This window comes from Abrus precatorius, unplaced genomic scaffold (genome assembly GCF_003935025.1).
Source record: "Abrus precatorius isolate BTA unplaced genomic scaffold, Abrus_2018 Scaffold7, whole genome shotgun sequence".
In the NCBI taxonomy this organism is placed as follows: domain Eukaryota; kingdom Viridiplantae; phylum Streptophyta; class Magnoliopsida; order Fabales; family Fabaceae; genus Abrus; species Abrus precatorius.
In genome coordinates this window covers 19,399,540-19,420,040 of record NW_020874417.1, presented here as the reverse complement: position 1 = coordinate 19,420,040, position 20,501 = coordinate 19,399,540, and the positions used below count along the sequence as shown (strand labels likewise).

At 29.9% G+C, this 20,501-nt stretch overlaps 2 protein-coding genes across 2 annotated transcripts; one reads left to right on the top strand and one right to left on the bottom strand.

Annotated features, from left to right (window-relative positions):
* LOC113872968 (hydrophobic protein RCI2B-like) lies at nucleotides 1-10,891 on the bottom strand. The gene is made up of 4 exons (XM_027510887.1): nucleotides 10,886-10,891; nucleotides 797-903; nucleotides 592-691; nucleotides 1-196 (listed from the first exon to the last, which is right to left on the bottom strand). The coding sequence occupies exons 2-3, from the start codon at nucleotides 884-886 to the stop codon at nucleotides 608-610; spliced, it is 174 nt and encodes a 57-aa protein (XP_027366688.1). The 5' UTR covers nucleotides 887-903; nucleotides 10,886-10,891; the 3' UTR covers nucleotides 1-196; nucleotides 592-607.
* A 3,912-nt stretch (nucleotides 10,892-14,803) lies between these two features.
* On the top strand, nucleotides 14,804-20,161 carry LOC113871065 (transcription factor PIF3-like). The gene is made up of 9 exons (XM_027507799.1): nucleotides 14,804-15,368; nucleotides 15,631-15,840; nucleotides 15,961-17,209; nucleotides 17,319-17,423; nucleotides 17,533-17,598; nucleotides 17,969-18,034; nucleotides 18,129-18,647; nucleotides 19,568-19,691; nucleotides 19,811-20,161. The coding sequence occupies exons 2-9, from the start codon at nucleotides 15,755-15,757 to the stop codon at nucleotides 19,819-19,821; spliced, it is 2,226 nt and encodes a 741-aa protein (XP_027363600.1). The 5' UTR covers nucleotides 14,804-15,368; nucleotides 15,631-15,754; the 3' UTR covers nucleotides 19,822-20,161.
* The last annotated feature ends 340 nt before the right edge of the window (nucleotides 20,162-20,501 follow it).

Genomic DNA, 20,501 nt, shown 5'->3' with positions numbered 1-20,501 from the left:
AAATCAAATTGTGTATTTCAAATGGATTATCCAATCTAGAGACTACAAACTACACACTCCACCCTCCTGAAAGCTAAGACAAAGGATTTCAAAAGCAGAACATTTAAAAATGATAACAATGACAACGATGTATCAAAGAAGCACTAATATCAAGTTGAAAGACAGAAACGCCCATGACATTTGCTCATTTGTTCACCTGTCAAAAACACATCATTTCAACAGTGAAATTAGGAGGGACCATAAAAGTAAAGGTAATAAAAGCAAAAAAAACCCCACTTAACATTCCTTTAATCATAATTATTAGCTCAAGAAATTAGCATCAAAGCAGTGCAAGGAAGATCTCCATGCCCTCTTATAGCAGTACACATAAAGCTTGTAAAAAACACTCCCAGTACTCTCCTTAACATTTTGTCTTCTTTCTGAATTATAGCTACTGTTCTTGAAATGAAGATGTTGTTTATGTTTCTTTAAAAAAAGAAAAAAAGAGAAGAAGAAGAAATTATCTAAGTGGATTTCACTTAAATTTGCCCTCAAAAAATCCCAACAGCAAAAAGAAGATAATCCCAGGGGCCTTAAAAAAGGGTCACTCACAAAAGCTAAAAGGCGATCACTTGGTGATAGCATAAACAGCATAGATAATTCCGGGTATATAACCGAAAATGGTCAGCACCAAACAGATCCAGAACTCCACCTACCATCAACCATGTCTTGTATTAGTCACACTTTGCACTTAATTGAGAGACAACAAAGAATGAACCAAAATTAGGAGTAAAAAAGGATAAATTTATATACATACCTTGCAGCCATACTTGAGGAAGACTCCAAGAGGAGGCAAGATGATGGCAAGGAGGATGTCTATGCATGTAGCTGTGCCCTCACTGGCCATTTTTTCTCTCTCGATTGCTTCAAATGAAAATGGAACAATTCGAATTCGAATGCTCTGCTACGAGCCTTTAACCGCTGAATTAATGGGTGCTAACTTGTGAGAGAAACGGGTGGGGTGGTGCATGCTTATTTATAGGCCACATATACACTCTGTGGACCAACGTGGCACTTCTGCATTGGAAACAAGGACGCGGTTGCTTAACCTTGTAAATTCTGTGTACCGTTATGCCGTTTGCACATTTTCCGAACATACAACAATTTATTAAGTAATAATCAAATTTCCTCTCACCTTTTATTTTTATAAACCTCTTCGTTATTAAATAAAAATATTATATATATAAATATGTTTCAAAAATAAAAAAAAATATACATAATTTTTATTTAGTATCTACTTTATAAAATAATAAAAAGATATTTTGAAAGATATAGTACATTTTTAAGCATCTTATTCAATTTATTAATTAAAAGTATATTAAAACTATTATAAAATATTTTTTTTATTTTTTTTATTTTAATAAAATTTTCTACTGTTTGGTAATACCATAAAGGTATATTAATAATATTTTTTAATAAATATTTATATTTTTCATTCTCGTGAATTTAATAAAAATTTCTTTATTAGTTAATTTTTTTTCTCAAATGAAAAAAACTAGTGGATCTTTTCAAATTATATTTTTTCTAGTGTATAATATTTAAATTTGATATATAATAACAAGGAGTGAGTATCCTAATCAAGCCAATCAAACCCACATTGATTAAGAAGAAAAATTTATGCAACAGCCAGATTAAAGCAGGTTTTAGATTAGTATTTTTAAAATTTCAGTTTTTAATAGATATATATGGTCGGATTCAATTTTAAATTTAAACTTTAAGTTATCCGATTTTATCTAAAAGGGTGAGGCTACAAATATGTGTAGTAATGATTTAAATTAATTTTAAATTTTAAAGACTTGTCAAATCTTCTATTCGTAAATATTCTGCAAAATTATAGCAACAAAGATGTTGAACATGTTTGATTTATTTTTTTAAAATAGTTTTTAGTTTTTAAAAGAGAAATTAAACATCCTTTTTATCTTCCTTTCCTATTTTTACATGGGATTATCTTTGTTATATGATATTAGCTTTCTTCTATGCTCGACTCAACCATCTAAATAAAAACATTTATTTAACTTACTTAGACATGTTAACTAAGACTCAACGAATCCGGTAGATGCTTCAGACAAAAATAAAAGTTAATATATTATGATTAGTTTACTTCAGTTTAAGGTTTTTTTAATCTAAATTCGATTGGTGTCCACCTCTTCATAACTCATCTTTACTAAGAATATTTTAACTTTCATTTATAAGAGTGATTAGGTAAAAAAACTACTTATTAGACCTAATTAGTTTTAAATAAATAATATTTCTATAACTTTTAATGAGATGTGAAAAAAAAGTGAAAAATATATAATAAATAATGTGAGAAAAAAGAAAAATTCAAAGAAAGATTAAGTAAACATGAGCTATAAAAAAAGACTAAATTCTATATATATATATATATATATATATATATATATATATTTGTCTTCTAAATTTAAGTGAGTATTTAATTATTTAATTTTTATTGAATTTAAAATTTATGTAAATACATAATACATTTAAATGCTAATTTAATAAATTTTTAACCGATAATTTATATCTAACATTAAAAATTTATTAAAATAAATTAAAAAATAAATTTATTTTAACAAGTTATATCAATAAATTTGTTAAAATAAATTAAAACTATTTATGAGAATGACAAAATATTTTCATAAACTGGTCATAAGTTTTTTTAAATAGATACTTAATTTTTTAAACTTAATTTAAATTTTGCTTCAATTTTTTTATTTAATTTAGTTTTCTAATTTTTCTTTCATATTAAATTTTATTTATTTTTAAATTTTTAATCTTTCATATAACATTTTATTGTTTGATGCATATATAGATTCATAATAAAAATGATTAATAAAATATTAGATATATAAAATTTGATAAAAGTTTTGAACAATCGCTTGACAGTTAAATGTATAAAAAACATATAAGAAAATATGTTTTTGGCCAAAATGTTATTATTTTAAAAACATGATTATATTAAAATAAGAAATAGTTAAAGAATTATTTTACTTAAAATATTTATATAAATAAATTGTACAAAAATAAAAATTTAAAATACTAAGTTAAATTAAAAAAAACTAGTAAACTAAGTCCAAATTTCACTTAAATATAAAAGATAAAAATATATTTATATATAATTTATTCAAAAAATTGAGTGAGCTGAACTTAAATATTTAAAAGTAATAAAATTTTGTAAAAATATATTTATTAAATTAAAGACATAAAAAATTATAATAATATACATTAAAAATTCCTAAAAAATATTTGCACTTAACGGTCAAAGAATATAAAATGATAAGACCATAACGTTATCCTTTGGATTCTGAAAAGAAAGGGACAACTCAGGTGTAAGGTTGGTATCATGTAACAGAGACGGGGGCGAGTGATTATGTGCCACGTGGGAGGCATGGGAAGAAGCAAACAGTAAAACACGCAATAAAAGTCAAAGGCAGCGTAGGAGTGATCTACGGCTCGTAGGTTGCCCCGCAAATGAGAAGCAACGGCGTCGATTGAGCCATGCTTTCTGGGGTTTCTATCCACCCCATGTTACAACCGACCCCTCACGTGTGTGCCACCTTTCCCTTCCCTTCTTTTCTTTTCTTTGCTAATTTATCAACTCTGCTCTTCTTTATTTTAGAGAATAAAGTAAATTATTCCCCAAATATAATATATATATATATATATATATTATAATTATTATTAATTAAATTTTTGAGTTAGAGTTTACTTTAAAGCATCAACTTCATGTAAGAATATCTTTAAACAGAGTTTTATTGAAAACAAAGGTAAAAGTATTTTTAATTAATAAATAATAAATACTCTCGCATGTGTCATGTGCGTGGAGAAACGGGATTAATGGATTGTTACTTACATCGACGTTGATATTGATATTAATATAGATTTAGCAATAAAACAACGTTAATTATATGAATTACGGTTATTTTGAACTGATTGTTAAAAATTAAAAAATATAGTAGATTGTTATGCCTTTTCATGTCAAGGATATGTACCTCATTCTTCAGAAATTTTATTAAACGTTGTTTTTTTACCTATTCTCTTGAACGTGATTTTTCAGTTTTGATCAATGTAGGTGTTGAAATGTTTATCACGTGCTTATCGTGTGCCCAACCTATAAATTGAAGTTACATGTGATATGAGAATTAGCAAGGAATAATAACTAAGAAATCAGGAAATAAGAGAATGAATCTCTTACAAACATTTAAGGTCTATGAGATAAGTAAAAATAAAGTAAAAGAAAGTTTAAATTAAATAATTGACTATGTTGAAGACACATAAAATGTGGAAGAAAAGAATTGGAAATTAGAATAAATTAAAGATTAACAAATTATGAATATATTTCATTTATGTTAATTTTATTTTTGTTTTTATTTGTATTTTAAGTTAAAATTTTATTTTTTATAAATAATTTATTATGTCTTAGATCATTGAGTTAGACCACATTAGTTATTAAAAAAATTTAAAATTTTATTTTTAATTTTGTTTAGTAGATTGTATTATATTAGTTAATAAAGTTTTTTAAAGTTTTTACTTAATTATTATTATTAGGCTTAATCATATTGGTTATTAAAGTCTAAGGTTTCACTTTGCATTATAAACATTTGTGTAAGAGTATGGTTAAGAGGAGAGTATATATTTTTTAATTTTAAATTAATAAATTTATATATTATTCATAATGATAAATATATATTTTTTATTATAAAAAATATTAATTTTAAATATATTTAGGAGACAATTTTAGTTTTGAATAAAAATTGAAAGTTATCTTTATAATGTTTGGTTTAGAGACAAGGCACTCAAACAGAGATAATGAAGGACAAAGACACTAATATTTATGTTTGTGTACTCTATTTGGAAGTAAGGATAGAATGTTGTGTATTGTGTCTTGTATTATGTTTAGATGTAAAAAACAAGACATAAAAAATGAAAGTTAAAGATAGTGTAAGTAATTTTGTATGATTATGAAGGATATTTTTTTCTTCAAAAGTATAGCCTCTGTGTCCCTAGAGCTGGGATACCAATGTTCGTTCTTCTAAGAAGTATACTGGTATCCTTTAAATTTGTATCCCTCATGTCCTTCTAAGTCTTTGTCTCTCTAACAAGACACTAGCCAAACATGATACACGTGTCTCTCTGTCTCTATTTTTGAACTAAATGTTACTCAAGAGAGCTAATGTGTCTCTTAGGATTATTGGAAAGAACTATTATTTGAACTTTATTAAAATTTTCTTAAATCTTATTGACATTTTACATTGAACTTTTCATTTTTTATTTTCTATTAAATTGAATTTATGGTGCTTTATTCTCTTCTTATCTTTTTCATCATTTTAGTTTTTCTTATTTATTATATTTAAATTTTATGTTCAAATTATTTCATGATTTACGAATCGTTTTTTTTATGTTTCTTGACAATATTTTATGTTTAAAAATATTATCTTTCATTTTGTTTGGATAATGTTGAAATCTAAATTTTTTAGAAGAATATAGAATTTTGTGATAACACAACTCTACTTACTTAACACATAATAAACTATTTAATTAAAACATAAAGTTTTGATCTAAAATACAAATAAAAATAAGGATTAAGTGAACATAAATTAAATTTAGCTTTAATCTTTATAATTTTCAATAAGAACATAAGAGACTAGTCTTATGTTCTTCTCTTTCACATTCTTAGGTGCTTTGAACTTAGTCGTCATTATTTGATCTAAAGCATCTTTTTTACTTTCTTTATTTTTAACATTGTTATATGACCTTCAAATCTTTTTAAAATATTAATCCTATTATTTCTTGATTTCTTCATCATTGTTCATATTAACTCATCAGCATGACTAAGCATTTTAAAAAGTGTTAAAATAAGTTTGAATGGGTAAATTTACTTTAATTTCTAAAATATGCAATGTAACTAAAGTTAGTCTTGTAAATTTTAAATTTTATTTTCAAAATTAATAATTGTCAGCCTTCTTTAGTCTTTACCATGTAAAGATGTTAAAATTGAGTAATAAAATAATTATTTATCATATTAAATAATATATGAAAGGATACAAAATAACATTATTTTTAAAAATTTTAAAAATAGATAATTTTTGTCTTTAACTTTTTAAATTTTTTAATAGTAACACTCTTTTTTCTTCTTTCCTTCTTATAATTCATCTTATTGTAAAGCATCTTATTCTTCGACTATCTCCTTTGCCTCTAACCACCACAAACTACCTCTTACATCAATGTTGTTGTCATTTGTCCAAAATGTTAATAATTCTCTTTCTCGCTCATCCCCTAATGACATGGACTAAAGTGATTAAAATATTAATTTAGAGGTTATTATTTAAAATTTTAATTTTAAAAAATTAATTTGAATGACACTATACATTTTAGAAATTAAGTGAAAGTATACTCAACTCATTTTAATTTATAAGTCAAATTAATTTTAACAAAAGTTAAATTTATAACTATCACGGGTTTTACTATCTTATTTATCTAATGCAGATTATAATAAGACACTTATATTTAATTAAGTTAACTTGCTATTATAAAAATTATTATGAGTTTTTAATGTTACAATTTTATTACCTAATTATTTGTGGATAATTTAAAAAATTTACTCATATGTTTAAGTTATATAATAATTATTTATGTGTAAAAATTAATGATAATTATTTTTATAAAAAATTAGGAAGCTTAATATGTATATATACAATCTCTTTTTGCGCTATTTATATACAATCTCTTTACAACTTATAAATTAAAACTTGTGATTTATAAGTGTGACTTTTATTTAAATTTTTTTATAGAATTTAAAGATTAAGTGCAATAATTTTTATTTTAAAAAGGTTAAAGTAATAAATTAGTTCAAATTTTAGTTTTGTTTTAATTATTTATTTATTTTTTATCCTTTAACTTACATATTTTTTTCAAATAAATTTTTGTTCATAAATTTCATTCTATTGAAAAATTATTCTTCATTTTTTTTACTCTGAACTATATAGTGAAACAAAGTATATTTAGATTTTTTTTTTCTATTTTCTTTTCTTTTCTCTTATTTTACTTCTTCCTTCATTTACTCTTCATCACATCTTTAGGACTCATTTTTTATTCCCTTCAAACTTTGATGATTTTTTTTCTTTTTTTCTTCATTTTCTCACCTTTCATCTACACCTATGACACAATAATAACGATATGGAGTTTAAATAAAGTACAAGTTTCAATGCTATGATTACCTATTTTATTTTTTCCTAAATCTAACTAAAAAACCTACAAAAGAAAAAAAAAAGAAAAATGAATTTTTTTGAATTGAAATTCAAAGGGCATATATAAATTGTGGAGACATAAATAAGGGATAAGAGGAGGAAGAAAAATAGAAAGAAAAAGGAGAATAAAATAAGGCAACTAAAAAATTTATTAAAGTATATAATGTTTTGTTGGAGTTTAAAAAAAAGAAACAATAATTTTTTTAAAATAGTTAATATTTTTTGACAAAAAATAACTTATTTAAAATAATTTTATAAGTTAAAAGATCAAAATAAAAAAATAAAATTTAAATAATAAAATCAAAATAAAACTAAAAATTAAAAAATTAGTCTACTAATTTAACTTTCCAAATGTTTTTAGTAAATAAGGTTAAAATTTTTATTTGGGGTTACAATTTCATATAATTCCAAGTAACTTTGTCTTACATTATATTCATAAAAAATATATAAATATTAAATTTATCAAATACCATGACCATAGATTAAGTATTTACGTTAAACTCTTAAAATTCATGTAGTAAAAGAACATAAAAAATGGTATGGCATATATGTATATAAAAATGTTATCTGTCAAACGTACAATGAATAGGACCTGCCAGTAGCGCACCACGTGCAGCCGACAAATCAACTTCACATCCATGTAAGGCCACGTGGTGCAGATACTTTTTTCATTAATTTCTTACATTTTTTGATAAATATTTTTTTTTTATATATTTCTTTTTCCTGTAGAAGCCGTAAAAAGTTTGATTTGTTAAAAAAAGACAAAAATTATTGTTTAATTTTTCAAATTCCGTAAAATTAAAAAAGAAATTAAGAAAATATGTGATATCTAATGCAGGGAATACCAAAAGATTAAAAAAGCAAAACACGGTTGATTTAGTCGAACACTATGAAGGAGAAGTAATAAACAAATGAAAATTGTTTTTGTTTTACGAACATGAAGCATACTCTAAAAACAAGCATTGGTATAATTAACTTGCTGGATCGGTAGCACATGAAAACCTTTCCAGCCTTGAGGTGGAGCCACCCACACCCTGGATTCATTGTTATTACTTACTTATTAGACAATTGTATTTTTATTTGTGTTTTATTTTTTATAAAATAAAACTTTAGAAATGTTTATATATTTATATTTTGTGAGTTGAATTTAAATATCCATAAATATTTTTTTATGAATATATATATATATATATACTAAAATTTTAAAAATATAATAAATGCGTATATTCTTGATTGTTTTCATTTATTGGAATTATTGTCTTATTTTAGGTATTTGTATATTAATGATTATACTTATGACGCTGTTTCCTTTTAAATTTATATTTTCTTTGATCATAAGTTTTTTATTATATTTTAATTCTCTATAAATATAATTTTTTTCTTTTCTATTTTCATTTGTTAAATATAATCCTTAATTCAGTTTTATATTTTAATTTTTACTTTATTATAATTATCTTATAACTATATGAATTTATATTTTGTTAAAAAGATACTCTGGAACTTACGTATTATCAAATATAAAAATATAGAAATAAATAAATTAGTTTTTTTATTAGGAGAACCATACAGTGGAATGTGATTGATAATTACGATCCCGAATATACTTATCCCCGTTTCCATGAATAGAAAAATATATATAATCAACTAATTCAATAAATAAAATCATATCAAATTCAGAGAGGTTTGGAAATTAAACCGGTGAAATTGGGGACGACATCAAATACAATCATTAACGAATTTAAAAATAAATATTTAAAAAAAATGAAAAGTTAAAGGCTCACAGACATGGACAAGGCAAGCAAAATATTATAGGAGTACTTTAGAAAAAGAATAAACAAATGAGCCATAAGTTGGGTTGAGGCTTGATTCATTATGAAATTAAATTTTTATGGGCCCAAATCTAAAAGACAACGGCCCTTCCTTTCTATGCCTGAAATCTAAGGCAGAGGAACCATACCTTTTTGTGAGAGCTTGCTTTTTATTATAGATGCTTTTTCTTTTTTATTAGTGAGAGTTTTTTTTTTAATTATTCTTTTCCTTTTCTCAACTCCCTTAGATACTTTTTTAAAAAAATTTTCAAACTATTAATTACACTTCTTCCTTCTTCTTCTTCTCAACCTCAATTTAACTCATGTTATCTCATTTTTTATCCACTTATTGTTATTTGTGAGCTTCTTTTTGGTTTTTTGCATGGCTTCTTCTCCATTCTCCTTCTTGAGTCCGGTTAGCTAACTTTGATATAATCATTGAGCTTTTTATGGGCTTTCAAGCTTCTCATATTTAAAGTAAGTTTGTTGTATGGACAGCGAATGTCAAGGTAGAACAAAAAGACAGTTTAATAATTATTTTTCTTAATAGTCAACAAATTATTTGTGGGAACAGAGTTGATTTTGAAAGAAGAACGTATTTTTCAGCATAATTTTTTTTTTCTTTTACATTTTGAGCCAACATGCTATATTTCATATTGTTTTATGACATTATAATATTGTTCTTTAGAAGATGTTTACTTCATTATGCTATATTTTCTGGATTGGACCTTTGACAGTTTTAACTCCAATATTGGGCTAAGCCCATGGAAAGATGCTCAGGTGCTTTTCTGTTGGGCTTTTGCCTCTCTCGGCCTCTTGGTTTTGTTGTATGGTTTGACCCAAACACAGGCAAACTCATGAAATGTAAGAAAAGGAGGGTTTTGACCAAAAAAAGAAAAGAAAGAGGAGGAATGCTAATAGCATATTATTTTAAACACACTTCTTGTGAATTATTAACTTTTCAAAAAGTAATTCACTTATGAAGTAAATATTTTAAAGAATAGACTAATTATAATGAATGTGTTGAAGAAATTCGCCATTAGCATTCTTCACATAAGAATAGTTTCATTATTCAAATGTAAAAAGACCTTACGTAATATTGCATGTATATAAGTATTTGATTATTTTGTATCCACACGTGTCAAAAATCATCGGAAAATTAAACAAGACAACTTTCTGATTGTCCCATTTTGATGTTTACAACATTCCCTATATAAGAAAGGTTGAATTGCGTTGTCTCCATAACTACATCCTGTCAACTCTTTGAACTTTCCGTTCTTTTATACATAATCAATCGAAAAGCATATATTTTGAAGAAACGAATAAGCAGCACGAACAAACTATGATTTATTATGTTTATCTAAACCTACTTTTACGTCATGTGATCGAGTGGCAATGCTAGATTACACTAGCAACTCCATATCGTATCTCATGTGCTCTCAACTAGTGCTCTCATTTTATTGAAAATAATATTTAAGGCTTTATATGCAGGCAACCAACAAAATCAAACCAGATTTTCCTTGACTTATTCTCACTATCATAATGACTCATCATCTGCACGTAGCACAACGTATAACAGACTGTACATAGAAGCGCATCTGATATTAAATCATTCTGCTTAAATTGAAGAATGACTTTCATGTGTTGAAAGACATTTCCAGCAACAGGTATATGTCTGTATATATACAAGAAAATTCTTGTTATTCTTGATGTTCATTGACAACTCAGAAATCCATTTTTAATAATATATAGTAGATATTTTTACTATTTCAGAACACACTCATTGTCCACTTAACTTTGGTGCTGTGAAATGGTACCTTCTTCATCTCAGTTGGGTTAATAATTAACTTTTAATCCCAAACGTCGAATATCATGGGCAGGAGTAAGTTAGAGCTTCACATCCTTTTGGAAAGTGACACGTTTTGAGCATTTTTTAAAACATAAGGGCCGCTTTTCCTCTGATGCATGCTTTTCTGGGTGTTCTTTGAAAAGGCATATTCATGCACAAAGATACAACGATTGTAAAGTATAATATATTATAAGTTTCTGAAGCGGTCTTACCAACACAATTATCCTAAACAATGTACTAATCTCTGGCTAATAACGTATAACTGTAAATTTGTTTTATTGATGCACAAATAGAGAGGGGCATTCTTGTTATAGCACAGCACTATTATTATATTACTGACAAAAATAGGTTGGTTATTGCTCACTGTATCTTGCCTCCCAATATATGTTCCTGCGCATGCAGTGATTTAAGATTGTCATAAACAACTTCGTGCGTCTTGTATGGGTCTAGTGGTGATGTGCAGATACCTCATACATTGCCTGCAGAAATAGTTAGTAGTGCCAGTTTTATTTTTTTTGGTCCAATTTATTAACCCTACAAGTACTTGACAAGTCACGAATTCAGAAAACGATCGAGTATTATATATAAGTTATAATAGTCAAAATAAATTTAAGAATATCTAAAACAATTTATGTATTCTTTCAGATATCTTATTTAATTTATCATTTTCTTCGACCTCGTGAAATTGTTTGTCTCACTAACAATATGATTTTACATGAATGCTAATATTAGGTGTAAAAAAGTTATATATGTACAGAAACAAATGATTTTTGGTTATAAATTTGCATACAATATAATAAAGTCAATTATACGTATTTTAAATATAAACATAATATTTTAAAAATTTATATTCCTGAAGCTCAAAATTAGCATATGTTTTAGAATTAAAATGATGATATAGGTATTCTGAAAGAATGCATGATATGTTAAATGTATTCCACATTCCCCAAATAGATACGTCCCCGGGTACGGCCTCTTCTTTAATCATTTCATTTGTTAACATTATCCTCTGTTCCCATCAGGCAATCCAATTCCTTTATTTCCATTCACCATCTTTCTCAGATTTACGCTTCGGATTTTCCAAGAACATACATAAAAAGATAAATTCCACTTTTCTCCTTTTTACTCTTATATTTGTTTTTTCCCCCCCTTAAAACCACTATTCAAATTTAAATATTTTATAAAAAATTTAAATATTATTATTATTTTTGAGGTAGAAATCAATGAGGATAAAGAGTAGAAGCGCTCAACATTTTTATTAAGTAATTATGATTTTTTTTTATCAATATTTATATCAAATTTAACCGCTTCTAATAAAGTCATAACACAAGTTAGATAATGTTCATATCATGTTGTCAATGAAAAATAGTTAAACATAAATCTTTCCTAAATTTAATAAAATTGTAAATACTGTCTAATTATTTTCAAAATTATGTTACTTCTGACTTAATATACACCGTTTAATTAACAATTTAAAATTTAACATAACAACCGATCACTTGAAAGAATGAAAAATATCAAGACGGTGATTTTTAGTTAAACACCAAAATTTAAATAATTTTTGCCATCGATAGTTTTTAATGAAACCATGTTAATTTTTTGTTTAAATTATGTGCGATATATCGAGGCTTGAAGAAATTTAACTATGTAAAAGTAGACTTTAAAAGTAAAAAAAATAAATTTATATATTATATAAATTGATGAAATATATTTACTGAATTTGGTACTTGGTAAAGATGGTATAATTTGATTGCAATGGTGTTCCCAAGAATGTAAATGTGGCATAGTGGTTCCAAAAGTTTGCACGATAATTTGCAGATTCTTCTGCGAAACTTTACAAAAAAAGCATGTTGAGGATAAAAAAAGGAAGAAATCCAAGTTGCAACGAACGACAGAATCAGCTGGGCGTCTTAGGAAGAGAGAGACAGATGGCGGCGAATTGCAGAGAGAAGTGTTATATGATGTCACAAGAAAATGCATTGCAGAAATTTAAGGTGGCTATTGCAGAGCGCAGAGGGCATCGAGAATATGATATGTTACATGGCAAAAGCACGTGAAATGGAGGTGCATGCTGAGGGTCGCAGTTAATATTGTTAACAGAAGGGTGTAAATGGAAGAGGAAGATGCATGAACCAGAAAAAAGATAGGGGGTGGGTCCACATGGATGGAACCAGGTCAGGAATGGGCCAAGTGGACGTTGCTCATTCCCCATGTCTGGGCCTGCTGGGGCCCACCTTCTTGGGCCCACCACCACCCCCCTTCTGTTGTGCCTCCTCAAACCCTCTACAGTCAAACCTTCCTCCATGCCCTGTCATGGGCCCCTATTATTCCTCCTATGCTTTCCACGTTATGTCAATCACTCCACCTAACCTTTTCATTTTTAACTTCCGCCTTTCACTTACCTTATCAAATATCTTCTTTATATCAATTTTCACATTTATATTTTATAATGTCCATTTAAAAGTATGTGATACAAGTTTGACAGTAGTATATATGTACAACTAGTCATGACAAAAGAAATAAAAAAGTTTAATTTTAATTCATTGTTAGTGTAGAAAATATACTCTATTAATTAATTAAAATATATTATAATATAATTTTTTATTAAACGACGACGTAATAATAATATTAATATGGACATCATTACATAGAAAAACAGGGGTAGACTATTTTGCTCTCTTTTCAAAAGACAGGCAGACATCCAATCCCTTGCAGATTATCTCGTTGACCCATAACTAATCCGTTCCCTAATCCAGTTTTTGATTAATTCCCACTTTTTTGGCAGTCTTCCCTATATTTTTTTTAAAAAAAATTAAACCTCAAATCAATTTTATAACCTTAAAGAGGTGGTCCGCACACTGTCTAATTACTTCAAAGTTGATGATGATATATTAATGTGAGGGGTGCTTACTAATCGAGTTATTATGTAAATAATAATAAAATGATTCCTAGGGGAAATGGCAACGATAACCTCGGTACCATAATGTTATCTTTACTTAAAACAAAGGGCATGAGGGACATTCCTGTGCCATTTAATAAAGGGGACCGCATGTAAAACAAACCATAATATGGTTGACAATCTTAGATTCTCCCTGATGACAGATGACAAATGACAAAGGGTCTTTGAATTCTTATAGAAAACTGCAATTAGTTAAATCATTTGTCTTTAATCCTTTCTTTAAATTCCAAATGATTACTACAAACCCCTTCTTATAACAAATCCAAAGCTCACAAAATGGAATCAGAGAAAACCAGGAAAAGGACATCACTCCTCTTCTGGCATGGTTGCACTGCCAATTTTTGCCACAAATCAGTACCCACCCCACAATTAACCCAAAGTCTCTCCAACAACGAAGCGAAGAAGATTGTTCCCTTTGTCAATTAAGACATTTTAATACAGTCATGATCAAGTCAATGACTTTGTTAACAACCCCTTAACCCTCAATTTGCAAACAAGAAATTCTATTATTATTATTATTTTACGATTATCTACATAAAAAGTGTCCCTATCCAAACAGGTTATAATGATACGGATATGATTTTGTTGCGGTGCATTATGGATGCACTCATGCACACACACACACCCAATTTTGCAAAAGATAATATATACAAAGAACAGAAACATTATAGATGACACCTTTCTTTCTAAGTACACAGAATAGGGACACACAAAGTCACAAACTCATACCCTCTTTCTATCTGGTTATGGTCTCACAATATGGCAAACAAACCTACTCACCCCATTTCAAACAAGAGAAGCGTGTGATTCACTCGCTTACGAGGAGGGTGAGAGTTGGATTCTGGATGGGGTCTCAGAAACTAAACCACGACAACTTGTGACTAAACCATGGTTAGAAAAAACCCCTGAATTTCTCTCTCTCTGTTCCTGCCTCATTTGTGTGCGTGTGTGTCACTGCAAGACACTGCTTTCTGCATTGCTTCTCTGCAAATCTTTCGCCGCCTTCTGCGTCCATTTGGGTCGTTCCCCCACTTGTGAAATTTCGGGTTTTCTCTTTCTTCGAGCTGAGACACAGTCTCTTATGCCCGAAAGGTTACTTTTTTTTTTATAACTTCCCATGGGTGTGTGAATTGGAATGATCACTTCCGCTCAAATAGCAGTGTTGTTGCATTTGGATTAGGAAAGCCTTGTCGGTCTCGAGGAGCTAAGGGTTTCCAGAAATTTCGTATCTTTTTGGGTACCCATTTGAGAAAAGATCACTGGGTTTCAGCCAGAAATTATTGGAGTTACATGGGTTTCCCTTGATCTAAGCCGAGAATCAGTGTCCCTATTGTTGATGGAACTCAACTGGGTTATGTGTGTGCCGACCTGAATACTGCTGATTAGGAAAAATATATATATATATATATATATAAAGAATAAAAATAAGATCGAATCTATTAAAGTCCCTTACTTTACTTAGCAAGGTTTGTGCACGACATATACTTATATATATAAGCCGTTAAAGTATTTGTTTGACTGATGCTGTTTTATTAATTTAATTGTGCATGTATTATGGTTATGTTTCTCCCTGATAAAGACTTGAGATATTAAACATAAAGGTTTTTTATTTTTTGTAAGTTATTGTTGTGATGTAATGTAGGCTTGTTCCTTTTCTTTTATAATCAATATTATCGTAGTGTATAGTGTCTTACGTCAGTTTCTCCCAACTTCATTTGGATTCCAAAGGTTTCCCAGTTAATATAGTAGAGTATGGTGGAAGCAACATTAGGGGGCTAAGTGCCTTAGTTTGATTTTGAGGCCTTTCTGAATTTTTGGTGCTGTGGTTCTGCGGATCGGTTGGTTCGTCATCATGCCTTTGTATGAGTTATACCGTTTGGCTGGAGAGAAGCTTGGTAAAGAGACTAACAGCACACGTGCACCTGATCAATCTTCCTCGTAAGTTCATTAGCATAAGCTGTTGTAACCTTTTGTTATGTGTTTGAAGTTTGAATTGCATTATTTTGTTTGTTGGTTTCTTAACTCCCTGTTCTTTTGGGTTTGAAATTGGATGTGCAGGCCTGAGAATGATTTTTTCGAGTTGGTTTGGGAGAATGGTCAGATTTCGAGCCAGGGTCAGTCTAGTAGAGTTAGAAAGAGTCCATCTTGCAGGAGTTTGCCCTCTCACTGCTTACCATCTCACAGTCCCAAAGGTAGAGATAAAGAGGTAGGATATGGTATCAACACAAGGATGGGAAAGCTTGAGGATTTAGACACTGGATTGAATGAAATTCCAATGTCAGTGCCGTCCCGTGAAGTGGATTTGAGTCAAGATGAAGATGTGTTACCTTGGTTGGATTATACGATGGATGGTTCTTTGCAACATGAATATGGTTCTGATTTCTTACATGAATTATCTGATGTCACAGAAAATAATCTTCCTGCCTCGAATAATTTTACACTATTGGATAAAAGAGGCAATGGCAATATGTTATTTAGGGACTCTCATAAAATTTCTGCAGAACAAGGGAATGTTTCCAAGGGTTCTTCAGCTGAACTGGTTGAGAGTGCTAGACCTAAAGCTAGTACCAGTCAGTTATACCCCCCATCATCGCATCAATGTCAAACATCATTGGTATCTGCTAGATCAAGGGCATCAGATATAACTGAAAATAATAACAAAAGTAATGCAAACCAGGATGTGCAGTATGGCGAAATTGCTCAGGTTCTATCTTCCTCAAGTGATTTTTCGGGCTCAAAGATGCAGAAGAAAGATCCACCTATGCCTAGCAATGGTTCCAGTTCCTCCATAATGAATTTCTCCCATTTTGCAAGGCCTGCTGCTATTGTGAGAGCTAATCTTCAGAACATTGGCTCGAAGTCTGGTTTGTGTTCGGCAAGATCAGACGGTATGGGAATTAAGAATAAAGGTGCTGCTGCAAGTAGCAGCAATCCTCCCGAGTCAATTCTTGTTGATTCAGGTGGTGAATGTCCAAAGGAACCAACCATGCACTGCCAGCAGGTTGTGGAGCAATCCAAGGCTGATTTGAAATCTTTGCAGCCAAACTCTGTCGAACAGAATGCTCTGCCTTCTAAGCAGTTGGAGGCTGCTTGCAAAGAGAGTGCCACTAACATTGATCAGACCCCCAATCAAGTTCTTGGTGACTGTAGCACTAAAGGACAGACAGCTGCGGAAAAGAGTATGGAGCCAGCCGTAGCCTCTTCCTCTGTTTGTTCTGGCAACGGTACAGACAGAGGCTCTGATGAGCCAAATCAAAGTTTGAAGAGAAAAAGTAAAGACACTGAGGACTCTGAGTGCCATAGTGAAGTAAGTAAATGACTTCAATTTACACTGCGTTTAATGTGTATCTGTTCAATTATTTTCTTATTTTATATTTTCCCTCTATAAATATAAAATATGTACATTCTACTTGAAGGATGTTGAGGAAGAATCAGTGGGTGTTAAGAAAGCAGCTGCTGGACGAGGAGGTACAGGTTCCAAGAGAAGCCGTGCAGCTGAAGTGCATAATCTATCTGAAAGGGTGAGCAAGGCCACCTTCCGATTGTGTATTGATAATTATAAAATAGCACATTTTCCCTCTTGAGGTTATGTTGTTTCCAGATTTATCTAATTATAATTTATGCATACAGAGGCGAAGAGACAGGATCAATGAGAAGATGCGTGCATTGCAAGAACTCATACCAAATTGCAATAAGGTTGGTTTTTTTCGGTTTTGATCTCGTTAGGCACATCTGAAAAACTTTATAAGGTTAAGGAGTGTTGGTTAATGCTTACCATTATCATTTTAAACTTAAAAACAGATAGCTATTGAAGTTTGTTCTTGTGAAGAGTGGAAAGTTTATTGAATCATGAAAAGTTACTACTTAAAAGCAGTAGATTCAAACCTGAAATTAAGTGTTTTGTTTGCAGGGTCTAAATCCTCAACTCAAATATGAACCATGATCTTTTTTTAAGTACATTCGTAATAGAAGTTCAACGTAAACTATTAAAATACTTTGCATATGTATACATACTTGATGCTTGATTCTTCATTTATTTATATTTTTCTGACTTAATATATACAAGGTTGATAAAGCTTCAATGCTGGATGAGGCAATTGAGTATCTTAAAACACTTCAACTCCAAGTTCAAGTAATCTATCTTCCCCTCTGGCATTGATATTTAAGTTTTCTGATCATACATGATATACTTATAGCATGTGGTTCATTCCTATCCTCTTGTGCAGATTATGTCAATGGGAGCTGGTTTATATATGCCTCCAATGATGTTACCTGCGGGAATGCAGCACATGCATGCGCCACATATGGTTCCATTCTCACCTATGGGTGTGGGCATGCATATGGGATTTGGTATGGGTTATGGGATGGGCATGCCTGACATGAGTGGTGGATCTTCTAGATTCCCTATGATTCAGATGCCCCAAATGCAAGGAACTCATATCCCTGTTGCCCATATGTCTGGACCCACTGCTTTACATGGGATGGCCAGATCAAGTTCCTCAGGGTTTGGGCTTCCAGGGCAGGGACATCCCATGCCAATGCCGCGTGCTCCTACATTTCCTTTTTCAGGTGGGCCTCTCATGAACTCATCAGGTCTGGGACTCCATGCCTGTGGATCATCAGGACATGTTGAAACTGTAGATTCGGCTTCAGCATCTGGCCTAAAGGATCAAATGCCAAATGTGGACCCACAAGTCAAGCAAAGCACTGGTGGCTGTGACTTAACTAGTCAGATACCTACCCAGGTATGTTTATTCTCAGATTTCTTTACCTTTTATATAAATGTGTCTTAGGATATAGGCTCAGCACAAACAGTTATTTCATTGATTTATTACAATTATGGAAGCATATAACCTGACATGGTGTTCGGTTTATATATAGTTGCAAATATTGTTAAATTATTCTTTTTAGTCCTCATATTCACTTGTTGCTCTTCACAGATTTAAAAAATGAATAGCACCCTTGCTCTCCATTTTTGTCCTTGTAGATTGTGTCACTAGTCATTCTAGGTCTCCTGAAATCACCATTCTCAATTACTGTATTGTTATAGTTATCTAGGTGATATTTCACATCTCGAAGGTGCATTGGAGGTTGCTTGGTTTTGCGCCTGCTCTTGAGATTGTTGAATGTTAGTTTGTTACTGCATAGTAGCTGCTAATATTCATCTTTAGGCAAGTGGAATTCCACGAATATGTTTTATGGTCTGATTGAACATTTTCAATTTTAGAATCTGAAAGACACGTGTAGGAACAAAAGGCAAAGGTTGAAATTGAAAGTGATTAAATGGCCGTTTAGCATAAATATTAGTGCATCTCAGTCCCTGTGATTTCATTTCATATTAAGTAGGCTTAAATATATTTTTTGTCACTATATTTTTACAAGGTTTTAGTACAAGTCCCTTCAAACTTCTTTTTCTGTTTTAGTCCTTTTTTTTTTGCAAATTTTTGGTTTTGGTCCTTCTCACTGAGATGGTCCCACAAAAAATTGACATATGATAGTTTCTTAGTTAGCTACGACATTATTTAACAATTAACAAGAACTAAATGTGTTGAATTTTAAAAAGTCGAGGATCAAAACTAAAAAGAATTGCAAAAATGTAGGACTAAGGACATGTTTAAGCTTATTAATTAATTAAAACAGTTTGTTTCCATTTTTGTTACGCTAGTGTGAAGCAGCAGCTGTAGGATTTGAACAATCAGCTTTGGTGCGTAGTAGTGGTCATGCTCATTCCTCTGAGGCTAATGACAGTGGAGCTGTCAATCCTGGCAAAGAAGACGACCTTGTGCTTGGTAAATCTTCTGAATATGTATCACTAAACGCATGCATGCGCTTTGCACAAAGCCACATTCAACCCCACTTTTTACATAGCAAATGGAACGAACTACTTACTGTTGAGTTGTGCCTGCAGGTTATGATTGATAAGACTGTGGCTAATGGAAGATTCCAAGTTTTAAAAAATATGAGTCTAAAAGCTCTTGCAGATTAAAGCACAGGATATTTCAGAGTCATTGAGGTTATAACCCCTCACAATAACTATTGGAATCCTAATTTTCAGACACGAAATTACACAGATTTTGGTATCTTGAGAGATGTCACTCATTTGTACATCCACTTAGCAACCTGTTCAATCAATCAGCGTAGAAATTTTATATATCCTTACAAATATGTATCAAATGTTGGATCAGATCTTTCATAGTGATTCTTTGGATTAATGAAATAATAGTTTTCTTTCTTTCTTGGCCATCTGTTTTGTCTCCCTCCCAGCCAGCCCTGCAAAATTAGAGAAAAAGTGCTTTAGCAGTTCGCGATAATTTATTTGAAAATCTATCTATGTGGATTCTTGATTTCGATCATTTGTTACCATACCAATTAATGTCCATGGTTGAGAAGATTCTATTTAACAACCTAGTATCAAGGCCTGTAGTGAAAATATTTAATTGTCATTATTATTATTATGAGAAATGAGAATAATGCACATATATTACTAAATTTTATTTGAGTATTTAAAATTAAAATATAAATGAACATGATTATTAATTATTGACAAATTATTGTATGATATTAATTTATATATTTTACGTTATTAAAATGAGACCACT

What these genes read in the sequence shown, in the direction of transcription:
- LOC113872968 (XM_027510887.1), bottom strand. Translation starts at nt 886, where the DNA reads ATGGCCAGTGAGGGCACAGCTACATGCATAGACATCCTCCTTGCCATC. An exon ending in TCCTCAAGTATGGCTGCAAG is followed by an intron (nt 692 to 796) that starts GTATGTATATAA and finishes GGTTGATGGTAG; the next exon opens with GTGGAGTTCTGGATCTGTTT.
- LOC113871065 (XM_027507799.1), top strand. Translation starts at nt 15,755, where the DNA reads ATGCCTTTGTATGAGTTATACCGTTTGGCTGGAGAGAAGCTTGGTAAA. An exon ending in TGCATAATCTATCTGAAAGG is followed by an intron (nt 17,424 to 17,532) that starts GTGAGCAAGGCC and finishes TTATGCATACAG; the next exon opens with AGGCGAAGAGACAGGATCAA. An exon ending in TCATACCAAATTGCAATAAG is followed by an intron (nt 17,599 to 17,968) that starts GTTGGTTTTTTT and finishes AATATATACAAG; the next exon opens with GTTGATAAAGCTTCAATGCT.